This window comes from Perissodus microlepis, chromosome 13 (genome assembly GCF_051167445.1).
Source record: "Perissodus microlepis isolate ML-2025 ecotype Zambia chromosome 13, ASM5116744v1, whole genome shotgun sequence".
In the NCBI taxonomy this organism is placed as follows: Eukaryota; Metazoa; Chordata; class Actinopteri; order Cichliformes; family Cichlidae; genus Perissodus; species Perissodus microlepis.
The window spans coordinates 1,369,516-1,387,122 of NC_140473.1; the positions used below are offsets into that span (position 1 = coordinate 1,369,516).

The 17,607-nt window shown below is 45.3% G+C and overlaps 1 protein-coding gene across 2 annotated transcripts; it reads right to left on the reverse strand.

The window, feature by feature from the left end:
- Positions 1 to 267: 267 nt before the first annotated feature.
- qkib (QKI, KH domain containing, RNA binding b) lies at positions 268 to 16,704 on the reverse strand. Of its 2 annotated transcripts, none has more exons than XM_084948147.1 (6): positions 16,297 to 16,704; positions 10,903 to 11,039; positions 10,581 to 10,697; positions 7,798 to 7,941; positions 4,464 to 4,551; positions 268 to 4,250 (listed from the first exon to the last, which is right to left on the reverse strand). In XM_084948147.1, the coding sequence occupies exons 1-6, from the start codon at positions 16,424 to 16,426 to the stop codon at positions 3,844 to 3,846; spliced, it is 1,023 nt and encodes a 340-aa protein (XP_084804273.1). In that variant the 5' UTR covers positions 16,427 to 16,704; the 3' UTR covers positions 268 to 3,843. The 2 variants fall into 2 exon arrangements, with proteins under 2 accessions (XP_084804273.1, XP_084804272.1); XM_084948146.1 differs by lacking the exon at positions 16,297 to 16,704 and adding an exon at positions 11,448 to 11,500.
- Between the last annotated feature and the right edge of the window lie 903 nt (positions 16,705 to 17,607).

Consider the following 17,607-nt stretch of genomic DNA (forward strand, 5'->3'; position numbering starts at 1 on the left):
GGCATGAAGTGAGTAGCTTCACTGAGGTTCAAGATCACCTAAAGAAGCATTATTTTGAAAAGTGACTCAAATCTGCTCCGATACAAAGCCTGAGAGTGTTCCTGATGATGTGGACCAACTGAGCTGTAGCAGTCTGAGTGAAATAAGACCGGTTTCCAGATGAGGCAGGAGCTAAAGCAGAGCCAAAGCAGGTTTAGTAGGCTACAGGTTAATATGAGAAGACTTACGATGTTCACTTCCTGCAGAAATGAAAGAAATTCTGAGTCATTTTTTACTCTGTAAAACTTTTATTTCTTTTTTTAAAATGAATCATTTCTGTTTAGAACAAACATGAAAGTCATGAAGCAATGCTACATTTTCCTAACAGCAGGTTTGATGCTAGTGGTGCTGAAACACGTGAGCATCCATAGAAACATGCACCTAAACAGGAGGCCCTGTCTTTATCATAAATTCAAAAAGCTGCTACAGATTTTTACTTCTATTGCATCTCTTTGCAAAGATTCACATTTCATAAACACTTCTGCTCTTTACATCTCACATATATATTTGTATACTTTTATACATAAAAGCTACTCTCTCTTTGCGATAAAACTAAAATAATAGAAATAAAAAGACAGTAAGACACGACAGTGTCTGAAATGGTCAGATGCATTCATCAAGTCGAACATTTTTCTCTTCAAATCTTCTCTGAGGTTTGAACATCTGCTGTACTGACACAGGAAGAGGAGGAGGTCTGTTCCAGAGATCAGACAGATACAGATTAAAATCTCATTAGGAACACCTGTCCCTCACCTGACCTCCACCATCACAGCCAGACACCAGCAAACACTCTGGTTTACTGGTTACACCTGAATGCAACCCGCTGCAGACCAATGCTAACGCTCAAAGTTTGGAATCGCTCACAAACGTCCTCATGTTTAACTTAAACAGATCAGAAAGGTCAATTTTTTTCTGAATGAAGGGAAAGGTATATGTTCATTTAACACCACGCTGCAACCTGTACACACTACCTGAACCAATTTAGGGCCAATTTCCTCCTTCAACATCTCAACGAACAACCAAGACTGAGTGGTTGAGCAATAAAGGACTCTTTAAATGAGCTGGTTCTTTCTGAGCTTCAGTGCTGATGCTGTTGAGCTTCTGAGCGAACAGAGCGAGCGAATATCTGAACCGACCGCGTTTACATCCAGTCTGAAAAATAATTCCGACATGAAACACGCATTAATGTCAGAGGTGTAAAATCACTGTCGGCTCAAGCACTTCCTGAAGGTCTCCTGGACCTCCACAGTCCTCCGTGTTAAATCTTCTAGGAAGAGGAAGTTTGTGTTCTGATCTTTGTATAAATGAGAACAAAATGAAACGACATTTTCTCGATCCAGAGAAGGGTGGACTCCCGTCCCTCACTCTGAAGACGCTTGCCGAGCTGTTCCTGTCGGTGTTTGCGATGAAGAGAAGCAAGGCGAGAGGCCATCACAGCCTGATGTGTGAAGTCTACAACATCTCTCAGTGTTGAGTTTTACCGCGAACTGTTTTCACCAGGGAGACACCATGATGAGAAAGGTCTTGTGATCACCTCGTGGTACTGCACGTGGACGATCCTTTAAGTTCGGTCCTTTCAGGTAAAAGTCTTTCTGTACGTCTTTCACCCTGCAGCTCATCTCTTTAACCAAAGTCCGAGTTTTAAAGGAAAACGTGACATCCTGTGAGAGATCCTCGAGTGCGAATAAAAGTTCACGTCTGAGTGTTCGGACCATGAACTCGGTTAATGTGCCGGTTGGGTTTACGCCAGGTTTCTGTGCAATTTCATTGGATTTGTTTCATTAGTTGCGTCAGTGTTACCTATTGATTACTTTCCAACTACAGATTACAGTTTTATTGTTTTAGTACCAAACCCTCGGCAGACAACAGGTTTCTGATCTTTGCAAGTTCACAGAGTAAAATCATGTTTCTGATTTCTGACGGGCAGTGACCTCACAGTGAAGCTGGGACTCTGATTAGCTGATTTAATTTAGCGGCCTGATTGGTCAACAGCTGCTAATATTTTAGCAATGTTTTACCATGAGGACTTTTGTTTTTTCAAGAAATATAATACAACTTAAAAAAAAAATCATTATTTATTTTTGATCTTTTGCTGTTTTTTGGAGAGAGAAAATCAAAAATGTTCACATTTATGTCTTGAGAAACAACAGCGTAGACTTTAGCTCTACACTGACCGTCAGCAAAAACACCTGGTTGCCGTGTTTTAATCACATAGTGATCCCAGAATATTTGATAAATCTGTCAGTAACCTCCAGGGCTTTGGTCACATCACCACTCATCTCTGAGGTCAAAGTTCAGCATTAAATCAGTCATGAGCAAAGTCATTGATGTTTCAGACGTAGATCTGCACAGAGGTAAGTTCTGTTAGCAAACGTCATAGCAAGAACTTTAATTGAAAGCTTCCTGTTTACTGTCTCCTCTAGAGTCACACCTAACTTAGCTATAGGACTGTTAGCTCTGTCATCTATCCACACTGTAACATGTTTAAAGTAACATATGAAATGGAAGAAAACGTAAAATAAACCCACAGACATCTGTAGTTTTCCAGGCCTTACCCTAGCTTAACTTAAAGTCTGACATGAACTGAAACCCAGATCAAAGTTGGTTTGTTAAAAAATTCACTCAAAGACAGTCCGTTATTCTTCATTAACCTCAGAGGATCCGTAAAGTCTTCAAAAGCACGGCGCTGTCTGTTCTGCCCAAAGGTGAACAGCTGTGCCACTGTCACACATCAGGACTGCGTTTCCCAGAAGCCACCTGTTTTCTTACTGGTTTCTTGCTGGGCTGGTTTTCTCGGATCACGTTTAACTCTGTGTTCATTGACATAAAGCGTCCACAGCCTGAAGCAGGGGGCGTTGTAAACAGTTTTGTTTAATTATAGACTGAGTCCAAATAAAACACGACTCCACGCTTGTTCTGGCTGTGTGATGAGTTATTCCTGAAATTTTAATTAAAAAAAATCTAAGCTTTGATCGGCCACGGCTGTGTCTGTGTTTGGTTAAGGCACGGTTTTATCAATCATTTAGTTTTTAAAGCTCTGACCCTTCCTTTCAGGTGTGTTTGCATTACGGCTGTAACAAACATAGCTTCAGATCAAAGTGAATCTCTAACCGAATCTGTGGCGTGGGAAAGGTAGGCGTGCAGCCAGAAGGGCGGGGCTAAGCAGAAGTTTAGCCCCATCAGCCCTTGGAGGACAGGGACAAACCTGTCCATCGTGACAGAACAGGTACGTCATGACATCATCGTTAGTCAGTGATGAAAACAATAAGAAACTTGCATTAAGGCACACACTGGGAGACAATTTCACTCCAGATGAGATCTGAGAGGCTTTCAGGACGAGTCTGAACTGTGACATCATCACAAAGGCGACACCCCTTTGAGTGCTTCACTTTGATTGGTTACTGTGGCTCATAAAGGCCAAAGTAATATTTCATGCTTGGATGTGTAAATTTAGCTCTTCCTCTCACAATACCAAAGTCCTCATTATTCTGATATTTAAACCTTTCTAATACTTTTCTCTGAAATTTTATTTCCTGAAGATTACAAATTTTCAAATCACTTGAATCAACTTTTACTTCCTCTCCAAAAATCAGCGTGTTTGCATCGACCTGAAAGCGTCTGCAAGTGGAGGCGTGTTTTCAGTTCACAGGCGTGTTTTCAATGTGTTTTCAGTGCTGGAAGTCAGTTCAAACATTTTCAGCCAATCAAACGGCAGATAATGATGGAGCAATGACGACCTCATCCGTCCAGCAGGAGGCACAAGGCCGTGTGTGTGTTTGTTTGATCGTTTGTTTGTTTTGTCTCTCAGGAGGCGTGTCGGAGGACCAGTGTAGGGGCAGGGCTCCACTGGCCATGAGTGTGGTGGTGAGGGGTGGGAGAGCATTCACAGGAACAGGGGGGGGCGGGCTTACCCAACACCCCCCCAGAGTCCAGCGGGTACTCCAAGATGGACGCTGGTGCCGCCAGAGCGTACGGGTAATCGTATGGCGTCGTGTAGATCAGGCCAGACTCAGGCCCCACCCCTGCCATCAGTGCCGGTGTTCCATTGGGCAACACTGTCTGGATCTGACGAATCAGAGGCATGAGAGTGGGGCCTGTGGGGGCGGGTGTACGCAGGGCAGTGGGCGGTGCCAGTATGGGGGCGGGGCCTGAGAGGACACGAGAAGCCTGTTGCGAGACGCTAGATGCTGCGAAAGAAAAGGCGAGGGATGCTGGGTATGGGTAACAGGAAAGGGGAGGGTTTATAAAAAGGGGAGGAGTTTTAGTATGCTTGCTGTAAAAAGACAAAATGAAAATCTGAATCAAACGGTGTGAATGGCATCTAAAACACTGCATGCTTCATGTTTTTCATTTTAACCAATAAATTTGGTACAAATGATTCATGTTTAAAATGACTGTGTCTGATTGGCCAGTCTGTCTCTTACAGGTTTTGATGCTGGCGTCTCTGTACGTCCCGTTCAGGATGGCCAACTCCATCAGCTGCATCTTCTTCAGACTGTCCTCGCCCTCTGCCTGAAACACAGACACGACTTTCAGACACGCGTGTGCTGTGAGAACATGCAGAACCGACACACACAGCAGCTTAAGTTCACACAGAATTTCATTCAGCCTGAAAGTATCAGATGTATTAAAAAGTATCAAAAACTGTAAAATACATTTAAAAAGAATCTGAAATCAGCCACTACAGAAAGATTCATGTTGTATAAAACAATCTGTAAAATATCCAAACATCAGTAAATGATCACAAAAGATCGTACGGTTACTGTATAACCTGGGTTCTCTCCACACCGTTACTTATTCCATATGTACGGGGTATGACCCCACTTGGTCGTGGCGTGTGGATTAAGACAATCCGGCTCGCCCGGCCACACCCCACAGCTCACGTATAAAACAGATGTGCAGACGTGACACCGGTGATAGTTTGATTGGAACGTGTCTCCGAGCGGCCTGATGGTGGAGAGAGACTCTCACTAAGAGAACCAAGATTACACAGTAACCGTACGTTCCCTAGTATATGGGGACTATCTCTGCAGACTGTTACATATTCCGTATTTACGGGGTAACTCTGTAAGACACCCCGCGAGGAGACAGTGCAACCGAACCGCCGAGAATGAAGGTGCCAATGGACCACTGACAAGGTACACATGGCAGCAACCATCTGCGGGCAGGGGACCACAAATGCTGGGATGCAGCACACTCACTGCCTGCAACCAGACCAATCAGGCAGCAGCGGCACCTGAGATAGGAGGCGCTGTGGCTGCGTGACATCATCAACCTTGAGGTTCGCTCTACTAGATGGGACCTCAGGAAAGGCTAGTTCCCACACCCGGCATGCTCTAATTAAGAGCTGAAGGGACCCAGTTTGCCCAACACTGTGCCTGGGGACCAGCAGGGGGCAGCCCAGGGACAGGTGGGTGACAGGTGACAGGTGAAAGCGTATGCTTGGAAATCTGACATCCTTCCCACTGTAGTCGAGCAACGAGCCGAGTCTTGCTGGCTGCACCCAAGCTACGGGCAACGCCAGACAGGCTAACAGACCAGAGAATGCTCACTCGCCGGCCGTAGCACAGCGAGGTCCCAGCGCCGTGAAGCCTGCAAGGCGGGCAAGATGCCGAGGGAACACGGGCAAGACACCACACACACAGACGCCAGCTCGATCGGCAAAGGAACCGGGCCACAGGAGACCAACTAGGGGAAACCGGGGCCGAGGGAAAGATAAAGGGGAACCAAGCTAAGGGGAGCCACGGCTGAGGGAAACCAGCTAAGGGAGACCAAGCTAAGGGAAAGGGCAGGGGAGAGGCTAGCACCCAGGGAGGCTGCCGAAACAGGCTCCTGACGGATGCACACACACACAGCACTCTCGAAGAAAAGTCACTCACACGCACGACACAAGTGGAGATCAAACAATCACGTCAAACAGTCATGTCACGTCTGCACAGCTGTTTTATACGTGAGCTGTGGGGCGTGGCCAGGCAAGCTGGAGTGTCTTAAAGAATTATCAACGCCCCACGACCAAGGGGGTTCGTACCCCGTATATATGGAATATATAACGGTGTGGAGAGATAGTCTCGATATGCTAGAGACCATTCAAGTCCCAGAAATAAACTTTTGTCAAATTACGATGACTTGAACTCATGATGGTTACAGTATCCTATGAGCATGCTCAGTAACCAGCCTGCTTAGGGCTGTGCAGACCACATGGGGCGCTGCTGTCCACCACACAGCGGCGATTATTTCTACCGATTCCTGAGAGGAAACACAACACAACATCAAACACACACGACACACCTGCCACGAGCTCGTTAGACAATCAGCTCGTCAGTTAACATCTTTCATTTTCTTCAGTCCAACTACAAACTGACTTTGTGTCTCTGCAACATGAAACTAACTTCAATGCCTCCCTCCAACTTCCTGTTAGAAAACACACAAACACACACACACACACACACACACACACACACACACACACACACACACACACACACAAAGAGAATCATCAGGTGCCCAGACTCACTTCCTAGTTTTTTTCTTCCTGCCTCTGCACAAATCAAGGAAGTGAGAGTGGAGGAAGTGAAGATCAGCAGAATCACTGCACTTCCTGTCTCTCTCTCTCACACACACACACACACACACACACACACACACTCCTAAATCTAGAAGTGATTCTAACATGAACATGAAGGTTAAAGCCCAAGGGCTGAAACCACAAAGTGAGGTTGATGTCAGCGACCCGAGTCCGTTTACCTGCCGAATCACCATGGTGACTGATGCTGAGCATTACCAGGTGAGGCTCAGAGTTTCCTCTGATTCTTTAATGCAGCATGTCTGTGAAGGTTCTCAGTCATCAGTCATTTAATGCAGCATGTTTTCAGAGTGAGAGATTCTCTGTGTGCAGCATGTTCCTGAAAGCAATGAACGAAGAAGCTCCAGCAGATCAGATTGAAAGTGCACGTGTTCATGGGGTGATCGTGGCTCAAGCGTTGGGAGTTCGCCTTGTAATCGGAAGGTTGCTGGTTCGAGCCCCGGCTTGGACAGTCGCGGTCGTTGTGTCCTTGGGCAAGACACTTCACCCGTTGCCTACTGGTGGTCAGAGGGCCCGGTGGCGCCAGTGTCCGGCAGCCTCGTCTCTGTCAGTGCGCCCCAGGGTGGCTGTGGCTACAATGTAGCTGCCATCACCAGTGTGTGAATGGGTGGATGACTGGATGTGTAAAGCGCTTTGGGGTCCTTAGGGACTAGTAAAGCGCTAAACAAATACAGGCCATTTACCTTTCATGTGATCAAGTGTTCATGTGATCATGAAACACGAACGCCTTTTCAACCAATCACATTCGTCCCCTCTGATCTGATCTCACGTGCCCTTCATCAGGCTGTGGGACAGGAAGCTGTCATGTTTCACAGCTGTGATGTGAAGCTGTCACCTAGGAAACAAACAGCAGCGCTGAGCGCGCTCAGAGCAACATCCTTCCTGCCATTCAAACCTTTATTTCACACCTCTCTGTCACAAATCAGCGGATTAACCAGTTTCTGCTGCTCCACCTCTGAGGGGTTCACCTCTTTACAGGTTTCATCATCATCATAGACCTTTAATGTCTCTGGTCAGAGCACCTGGCGCTAATAGAGATCCCGGCTTAACAGAAAAAGTTGATAATTAGCAAGTTTTAGAGTTCATCGAGCCAGCGAACTTGAAGAAAGCCTGGATATGTAGAACTTCCTTTGTCCTCACAAAAACACACACAGGTCAGAGGTCAGGGGACTCACAGCAGGTACGAGCAGCTTGGTGACTTCATCTACAGCTCGTTTGAGTTTGATGTCGGCTCGGTTCTGGGCGTCTTCCACCGTGATGAGGACATGAAGGTCCTCGTTCAGGTGCTCCCAGTTTGGCTTCCCTCGGTTCTGGTCTTCCTGCAGGTGGAGACATGAGTGAAGACAGAGACAAGTAGTATATATTCACATGCTGTCTGGTGTTCACAATTGACTGACTTTGGTGAAATGCATCCAGGGAGTTACAGTTTGTTTTTACATTCACTGTCTGTGGTCCTCAGAAGAGGGGCCTCAAAGCTAAAGGCTCTGTGTCCCATTCTACTTTTAAATACTCTAGGAACTGTAAGTAAGCCACCAGATCACAACAACAGTCACCTCAAGGTACTTTATATTATAAGGTTAAAAAAACTGAGATTAACTGAAGGCTTTTCAGGGAGTTTTTAGGACTTCCTGATAATAATGAATGACATCCGTCCAGCCTGGAAGTAATAAATGCATGAACTAGTTTTTCAGCGTCACTCTGAGACAGGATATTTCTAACTTTAGAGATGTTGCGCAAATGGAAGAAAGCAGTCTTACATATTTGTTTAATATGTGCGTTGAAGGACATGTCCTGGTCAAAATTTAACTAATTGGTTACACTTTTTAACTCATTGGTGTGTGTTATCTGGCTTCATGGACAGATAGAGCTGGGTGTCATCTGCATAGCAGTGTAAATGTATGCTATGTCTCCTAATGATGCTGCCTAAGGGAAGCATGTATAATGTAAACAGAATTGGTCCTAGCACCGAACCCTGTGGAACTCCATAATTAACCTCAGTGTGTGAAGTAGACTCTCCATTTATACGAACAAATTGAGTCTGTTAGATAGATATGACACAAACCACTGCAGCACAGTACCTGTAATACCTACAGCATGCTATATATTGCGATCTTCTGCTGGCGTTCAGCCTGTTAGCGTGTTAGCAGGAAGTCTGCTGAGTTAGCAGAGGATCGGCAGATGATTGGATGATCGTTTTCTTGCACAGATGAGTGGTTTTAACAAAAACTGTATGAGTTTCAGCACGACATCAGTGCAAAACCAACACCCCCCTCATTCATTGTCCTCCCTCTCCTCTAGCTCCATCTGGCTTGTGTTGAACTGTTGCTACGCCTGTCTCATGTACCTCTGTTAGCGTAGCAGGTGGCTAACCTTGTCAGCGTCACACACGCAGAAACACAAACACGCATGTTTTTTCAGCAGTTTGACCTGAAATGTCTGAAATAGTTTCTTCACGGTGAATCATTCAGAGAGTCTTAATCCTGAGGAGACCGTGTGACTCGGCTGCTTCTGCAGACTCAGAGCTTTCACAGGAAGCAGCTCGTCAGCTCTTATTTTAGAGTCTCAGCTCTTCCTGAAAGTTGGCAGACAAACTTTCTGACACACGGCTGCATGAAGCAACATCCTGTTCGGAGTTGTATTTAAAATCCCAAGCTAAAGACAAATTCATGTCATAAGTCTTTCTTCAGTCTGACAGGACCTAACCCTAACCCAAAATGTCCTGTCCTTTCTGCCAAAGCAGAATGAAACTTTATAAAGTTCAGAATGCAAGCTGAGATTTTGGCTTCAGTTTGAAGTTCAAGCAACAGAAGAGTTTAAGAGCTTTTTGGGAAGGATGTGTGACTTTATTTTTATAGTTTTCAAACTGAACCCTAATCAGTGAAAGTCTCAGTTTTAGGGACAGACCATCCATCTGAGACAGCGACAGATTTTCGGGCGTCGTTGGAGCCACAGATACTTCCTGTTTTGGACATGAACTATTTCTCCAATCAGGCCCATCCCACATTAGTCTGCACCTGCATGAAGAAAGACCCTGCTCAAACTGGTTTGGTCCACTGAGCTCAGGCTGGATCCTGCATGTTCTTCTGCAGGTATCTGTTTCGGGTTGAGTGGACATTCGCTGTGATAGGATAGAAGTAAAAGGAAAGACGCAGCTCAGCGTTCGTTGATTCACTCAGAACCTGCAGATTCACAACGATAAGCGGTCACTTCACTGAGCGACCTAATTCTACTGATTCTGACTGATCTCCTCTGTGCACACATCAAACCGAATGTTACAAAGTCCTTCAGAAAACGCACAATAAAACACAAGCACAATGCAGAGTTAACCCTAACATCTGGAATAAAATTCATAAGAACACACTCTCTGTGATAAGGAAATGTGTCATACCTCAGCAGCCGTGCACGTTCTCACTCTTTGAGCTTCTCAAACAAAGAGAAGGCTCTTCATTCGTTTTAAATGTTGAAACACATCTGAGTGATGCTCAGGCTCACGTGTTCTGTCTCTGGATCAGCCCTGTGTATTTTCATATGTGTTGTTCTTTAAATGAAAATCTGCTGACTGACCTCTGACTGTGTTTCAGCGTCAGGCATTTTCACTTTTTACGTCACTGCTTTGATTAAACCAAGAAAATCAAATATTTGAAATATAAAAAGAAAAATTTCATCTTATGCCTTCTGTGTGCGTGCATATGAGCGTGTATTCATATCTTTGTGGGGACCAAAAATTGGAAGTTTACTACACTTATGGGGACCAAAATCCTGGTCCCCACAAGTCTGAAGGCGTGTTTGAGACTAAATGTGGTTTTAGTGTCAGGGTGATAGCTAGGGCTTAGGCTCAAGGTTAGGCATTCATTTTTCATGGTTAGGGGCTAAGGAACGCATTGTGTTAATTACATGTCCCCACAAGATATGAATACCTGACATGCTGTGTGCGCGCGTGTGTGCGTGTGCACGTTACCTTCTTCTTGTCTCTCATAGAGCCTCTTCCTCTCACCATGATCTTACATCCAGTTTCAGCCTCCAGCTGCTTCGCTGTCAGACCGCGAGGGCCCAGAATCCTCCCCACAAAGTTAAACTGACATACACACACAGGTCAGCCTGTTACCATGACAACCTAAGCACTAATCAGCCAATCCTCTTTTAGAAATAGCCATAAATAGTTAGAATGAATCTACTGAGTCGTAAAACTTTAAAACAGAGCAACACTGATGGAAACACAGGAAATGAATTATTATTGGTGCGTCACGATGATGTCACTAAATCCACACACACAGACGTACGTCGGGATGCTCCTTCACGGGGACGTAGAGTTTCTCCTGCAGCTGCACCGTTGGGCCGACAGCGTCCGGCAGCTCGCCGCTCTTCTCCGATCCGTTCAGCGTGTCCGTGTACATGTCCTTCCTCACGCGGCCGATCTCTGAAACACACACGCACGCAGGAAGTGGAAAACTGTTCTGCGGTCTGGCCAATCAGAAGCTGATTCTGTTTGGAGTTCGTGGCAGAGGTGAGTGGGACGCGCAGGCCATCAGCACTAAAACACCTGCAGCAGGTAAAGAGGAGCTGATTGAGCTCGGAGGGAAACAAACAGCTGGAATCAAACTTAACTGAAAACAGATGTTTCAGCGCGCCGTCTTCACACTCGTTCTTTATGTTCAGGTTTTCAGCGCTGGAGGCGCCACTGTTTCTCACCTTTTCCTTGTGTTTGGAGTAAATCTGATCAGACATTTAGGTTTTATATTTGTAACTGATTTAAAGGTCGTGTTCATATTTTTCCAAACATCACCGTGCGAACCTCTGAAACCTGAGGTGACGATGATGTTCTCACCTGATTCCATGATCTGTCATTCCCGTGTCCTCTTTAGCTTCTTGTATCTGCAGGTGAGATGGATGTGATGGATGGTGAAGGTGGAACTGATGATCTGTGTGACTGCTGCTCTCCTCGTGGAGTTTGAACCTTGAAGCAGCCAGACGATAACCTGACCTGCAAACACCGGTCAGCTTTCCCTTCATGTTGAGCCTGATCAGTGAACAGCTGAGTGCAATAATGTTCATGTTTCACAGATCAAGCTCAACTGAAGAGAACACTTTAACCTGTGTGGTTTCTTAGTCTTCTAGGTCCTGCAACTCCTTAAGTTCTTAAGTTTAAGGCATTTGGAGGTTCTTGCAAATGTTTCACTGGACAGAACGATGTGGTGTCTCGGGTCTTTGACCTCTGGTAGGCTTGTCCTCTCGGGGGTCATCCTCACAGTTGCTGACCCACCCTGTAATCATGTGAGTTATGGGTCAAGCTGTGTGTCACGGCCTTTTATGTTCCAAACACCAAAAAAGTCCAAGAAAAGGCCGTGGGTGGCAACGGGAGGTTTTAGAACGCACTTCTGACTCCATTGTTTAAAAATCATATTATTATTATTATTATTTCGTGGAAAATTATAAACAAAAATCAGCCAAATAACTTCTTAAAACTTAAAATTAAACGAAAGTTAACTCAATTTGCTTTAACAACTTCAAAAGTGGTCAAAAAATCATTTTCTAACCCTCCCGTCTTCCCATCAGACATTTGGCAAACAAAAAACCATCTTTACCACACCCCTCCAGGGTGCTCTTAATCCCCTGATTAATGGGAGGGTCCATAAGCCAATAAACCAATCACTTTCCAAAAACTTTTCCAATAAAATGAATTACAAAGTTACATAACAAAACTAGGTCAGCATATTCTTACAACTTTAAAGAAAAAAACCGAAAATGAATACAAATTGCGTTTTATAAACATTCAACAAAAATGGCCACAACACTGTGAGTTGGTGTCGAACCACCTGAGAGGAGGTCTGAAGACTGCGTTACAGGCGGCTGATTGCTGATGTGATGGGTCCCCCCTCTGTGGAGACCACCATCCACCTTTACTGCAGTTATAACGGTTGGTGTTCTCGGTCCTTTCTCCTTTACAGAGCCGCAGCTTTATCACTGTGATAACTTTGACAGATTTGGTCCTGCAAATGTTTAACACTGGGACATGTCTGGTTACAAAATACAGCAAAAAAGCAAAACAACATGTGACAACAATCATTCTAACTGTGTTATAGCAGCTAGCTGTGGGGTTTCTCAGGGCTCCTGTGTTGCTTCTGTATTCTTTCATGTGCATGTTTTTAGCATGTTGGTTTAACATGTGGCATTGAACGTGTGTTTAAGCTGCAGCTCAGCTCTTTGTTTCTGTCTTGAAACAGCAGCAAGTAGGGACGTGAAACCAGTGCAGCTTTCACAGGAAGTTGCAGTATCCCAGGTAACTGTTTCCATGATGATCACACATCTTATACTGACCACCACCCCGGTAAGATTTATTTCTCCCTCGCAATGCATGCTGGGAGACTTTATGAAGCTGTCTGTGTGGTGATTCAGAGCAACAAAACAGCCCTCACCGTCAGCCAATCAGGAGCTAGGAGTGCGCACACACACGCACACACACGCGCACACGAACATGCAACTCTGAGTTCTGAGTTCATCCTCATGTCAGACGGCTGTTTGCAGCAGACGTCTGTGAGCAGGAAACAGGAAACAAGCAGCTGCACAGGTAGGAAACACCTGAGCATCTCCTCAGCAGGTTAGAAACACACTAACCTGCTGGTTAGCATCAGAGACTTTCCATCACATCAAGTGAGCTCCTCACAGTCTGCAGCTCCTGCAGCATCACGGCCACAATAACCAGCAACATGGGAGCAGGCAACCCGCCCTCAGGACCAGTGTTGGTCAAGTTACTTGAAAAAAGTAATCAGTAACTAATTACTGATTACTTCCCCCAAAAAGTAATCCTGTTACTTTACTGATTACTTATTTTCAAAAGTAATTAATTACTTAGTTACTTAGTTACTTAGTTACTTTTTAAAAACATGATTTACAACCTGAATAGGTGATAAAGTGATAGATCTTTCAGCCCAATTCTACTTTTTCTGCATAATCCATCATATAAATGTAATCAAATGGAAAAGTCTCTTTTTAAAACTTGTTTTATCCGTTTTAATCTTTTAACTTTATGCATCAAGCAAAAATTTAATTATATGCACCATTCTCTGACTGGAATAAATTAGTTTAACATTTAAACCTATTTTCTGCTCATTCCAGCACATAAAATAATTTTTTTTTGTGTTTACACTCAGTCTTTCAAATAGATGCAAGTAAAACACAGCAGAAAATAAAGTCACAGACTAGCGGTCCTGTTGCTCTATTTTCACCTGTAAAGCAGGAGTGGGGTAGGCGGAGGTTTACCCTGGTGCAGGTGAGCCGCAGCGGTCAGTGGAAGAATCCGCGAGTTTCTCTGTGAGTTTCCCATTACGTCGTAGCTACTCGGTGCTTGCTCGGAAGTTTAGGGTTATTTTGCTGTAAAGAGAAGTTTTCTTCCCACGCACAGCGGACACTAATGTTTTTGTCACTTTTTATGGAATCAAACTCAAAGTAAGGTCAGTACTTCCACGCTTTAAACGCTGCACGCTCATACTCTCTCCCGCACTCGATATATGATCCATTGTTGATCTGCACACAGCTGTTGTCACGAGCGTCGCACTCGCTTACGTCACTGTCATGAGACATTCTCGCAAAACAATCACGGTTTTAGTAACGCAGTAACGCAGCGTTCCTACGGGAAAGTAACAGTAATCTAATTACCGTTTTTGCAATAGTAATCCCTTACTTTAGTCATTACTTGAAAAAAAGTAATCGGATTACAGTAACGCGTTACTGCCCATCTCTGCTCAGGACACACCTCCAAAATAAACCAACGTGCTTTCAGTCCGCCTACAACATTCACTTCAACGTCAATGCCCCGAGTCATGGCGCAGGCGAGGAGATCACCAGTCATGAAAGGTTATCGTATAAGCACCATGTCCTCACGTGGTCTCTTCGTCACCCTCATTGTCGCCCTGATTCCAACGTGAACCATCACAGACGTCTTCAAAGGATCATCTTACACTGAGGAGTCAACACAGAGACCAAACAGGCAGGAACGTCCTCTCTACAATGGTTAAAATGTGATGTTGGTCCTCACAAAGTCAGACAGACACACACACACTGGTACTAGTGGTTTTACTGTCTGAGGCTATTACAGCAGGGACGCCAGCCAGAGGGGATTCTGGGTAAATTGATTTTCTTCTCTCTCTCTGACTGACACACACACACACACACAAACACACACACGCGCACACACACACAAACACACACTTCATCTGAGCTTTTGAATTAATTGATTAGACCAATTAAATGATGAATAGCTGCACTTAGTGTAATTGAGACGCACACAGAGGACAGAAATAAAGAGGTGCTGTTGGAAAAGCAGTGTTCAGACACATGCCACAATTCTCCCTAGCGTCAGGTCTAGCTGTCCAATCACAGCGCACTTTCTACATCAGTAACTCACAGGTAAACAACACACCTGACACGTTGGACATGTTGGTCCGAGTTCACAGGACTCTACTGTAAACTAACCTAACTGTTATTAAGTGTTTATTAGGTAAATACCCCCTGTGGCCATCTAGTGAAATGCAGTCTAACCCTAGCATCTACAACCCGGCTCTAAAAAAGCTCACTCGCTGAGAAAATGTAAATGTAAGCAGAATATTGAGTCATATTTCATTATCTATAGAAATCAAGTGTTTAAACTGAGGAAATCATTTCACCATTTTAATACAAATATCAGATATATTTGAATTGTCTCCAAAAAGTCTGGTGTTTAGCAGCCAATCAGGTGAGCGGGCAGCAGGTCAGTCTCATGACTGGGTATAAAAAGAGCTTCTTGGAGGGCGTGTGCTGTACAGACCTGTCTATCCTGCACACCTGAGTGTCAGTGTAGTGATAGCAAAGCTCATCTGGGCATTGTGTGGCTAACTTACAGCTATCCGGCTAGCCTTAGCGTGCTCGAAGTATGAACTTCATGGAAAAGCAGATCACCTGACAGAGACACAGGTGAGCTAATGTGAGACAGGTGGACGTCTGCTGCATCGGTCTGCAGATCAATCCACCCTCACTGACCATGAGCTTCTTGTATTTCAGTCCTTCTCAAACTGTGAAACTTTATTCAAACATTCACACCTGCAGAAAACATCTGTGCGCACACACACTGAACCAGATGTTCTCATTCCTCCACCTCGCTGTCCGCTGGAGCACTGCCACATAATGTCAGCAGTCACATGACCACAATAACCTCACAGCAGCCCAGAAGGCTCCAACAGCACAAACACAGCCGAGGTCCAGTTCAGGAGAAGCTAGCAGACAGCAACAAGAGCCGCCTGTGTCCCATCCACCTGTCAGTCACAGAGGCCATGCCCCTAATAATGCAATGAGGCTGTAAAGTGACTGAGTTGGATTCCTACTGATTAGTGAAAATTGTGGGTGGGGTTAAACGTGCCAGCTCACCCATTTGTTTTTTAATCTTTCTGATCAATGAAATCAATAAATGATGATCAGTTATTAAAATCCATGATCACTAAAGTATGATACGTTACTCGAGTATGCTTCAGACAGTACTTTTACTCTGAAAACACATAGCACACTTTCTGACAGTACTTACTGCAGTACATGTAGTACTGCAGTAAGTACTTTAACTTGTAGAAGTTTTAAAAGAAAAAGTATCAGGATGGTTTCAGTAAACTTTTCCTTTGATTTAAACCCTCTCGCGCGCGTGCGGGTCTCACCTTCGTCCAGGAGCCTCTCCAGGTGCTGGAAGATTCCGCAGAAGTTCGGAAGACCGCTCATCAGCTTCTTGTCGTTCATGAGTTGCATCAGGTAATCCGGACCGGGTCTGGGCTTCTCCTTCCCCTCCATCCTCCCCACCACGCCCCGCCGAACTACACGGATCCGGACCGCAGCGGACTGCACGGCATCAGCATGAATCCAGACCCGCTCCAGACCCGGAGGCGCCTTGAGTCCCGCACGCTCGGCTCCGAGTCCGGGTTTAACGCTCCAGCTGCTTCGGCTTTGCCCGGCTCTCCGCCCTCCGCTCCGCGCAGAACAGCGCTGTGTGTCGGCCAGCAGCGGCTCTGAGCCTCCGCTCCGCCCGGTGCCGCGCGCACACGGGGGTGGGGGGTTGGGGGGGGGCTTCAAAATAAAACTCTAACTAACTAACTAACTAACTAACGTGTGTGTGGTATTTTGTTCCCAGGCGTCACTGTCAATAAAGCTGCTCCGTTTGAACACGTCCCTCTAAATAGTTTTATTGGTTTTAATGGTTTTTGAGGTTTTTTTCACATGGAAATGAGTCTTGTCCGCCTCCTCCTCTTCCTCTCCCTCTTCATCACCCACCTCCTCTCCAGAGCCTGGGACTCACAGAAGAACAAAGGAGGGGAAAACAAAAACTTTTCTTCTTTGTGAGTTTGGCTGAAAACCGGTTTGGGTGATGAAGAGCAGGAGGGAAATGAAGAGGAGAAGTGTGATGAAGAGGAGGTGCAGCTGCTCCTCAGAGCAGCTCATGGAGAGTTTAAGGGTTGATCCGTCACCTCCATGAGGAGGTGTTTACTTCCTGTAATTAAGGCATCCTCACCGTCGTGCTCACCTGTACACTTACCTCAGGGGTTTCCAACTCCAGGCCTCGAGGGCCGGTGTCCTGCAGGTTTTATAGGGTCAGCACAAATGAATCACCTGATGAGTTCGTTACCAGGCCTCTGGAGAACTTCAAGACATGTTGAGGAGGTCATTTAGCCATTTAAATCAGCTGTGTTGGATCATAAACACATCTAAAACCTGCAGGATCCCGGCCCTCGGGGCCTGGAGTTGGACACCTGTGCTCTACTAGTTCTGAGTTAACAATTACTGAAAGTAGTTTTTTCCTTGCCTGGGAAGTAACTGGGAGACGCAGACTGAGGCAACAGAAACCAGTAAGTAGGTGAATAGCCTACAGTGTAGTCTACAAAACACAGGAGTGTTAGCTTATTATGGACACGTGGGTCAGTTGTTCTGTGGAAACATGGTGTGTGTGCCTGTACATTACCTGTCCTTTATTACCTGCA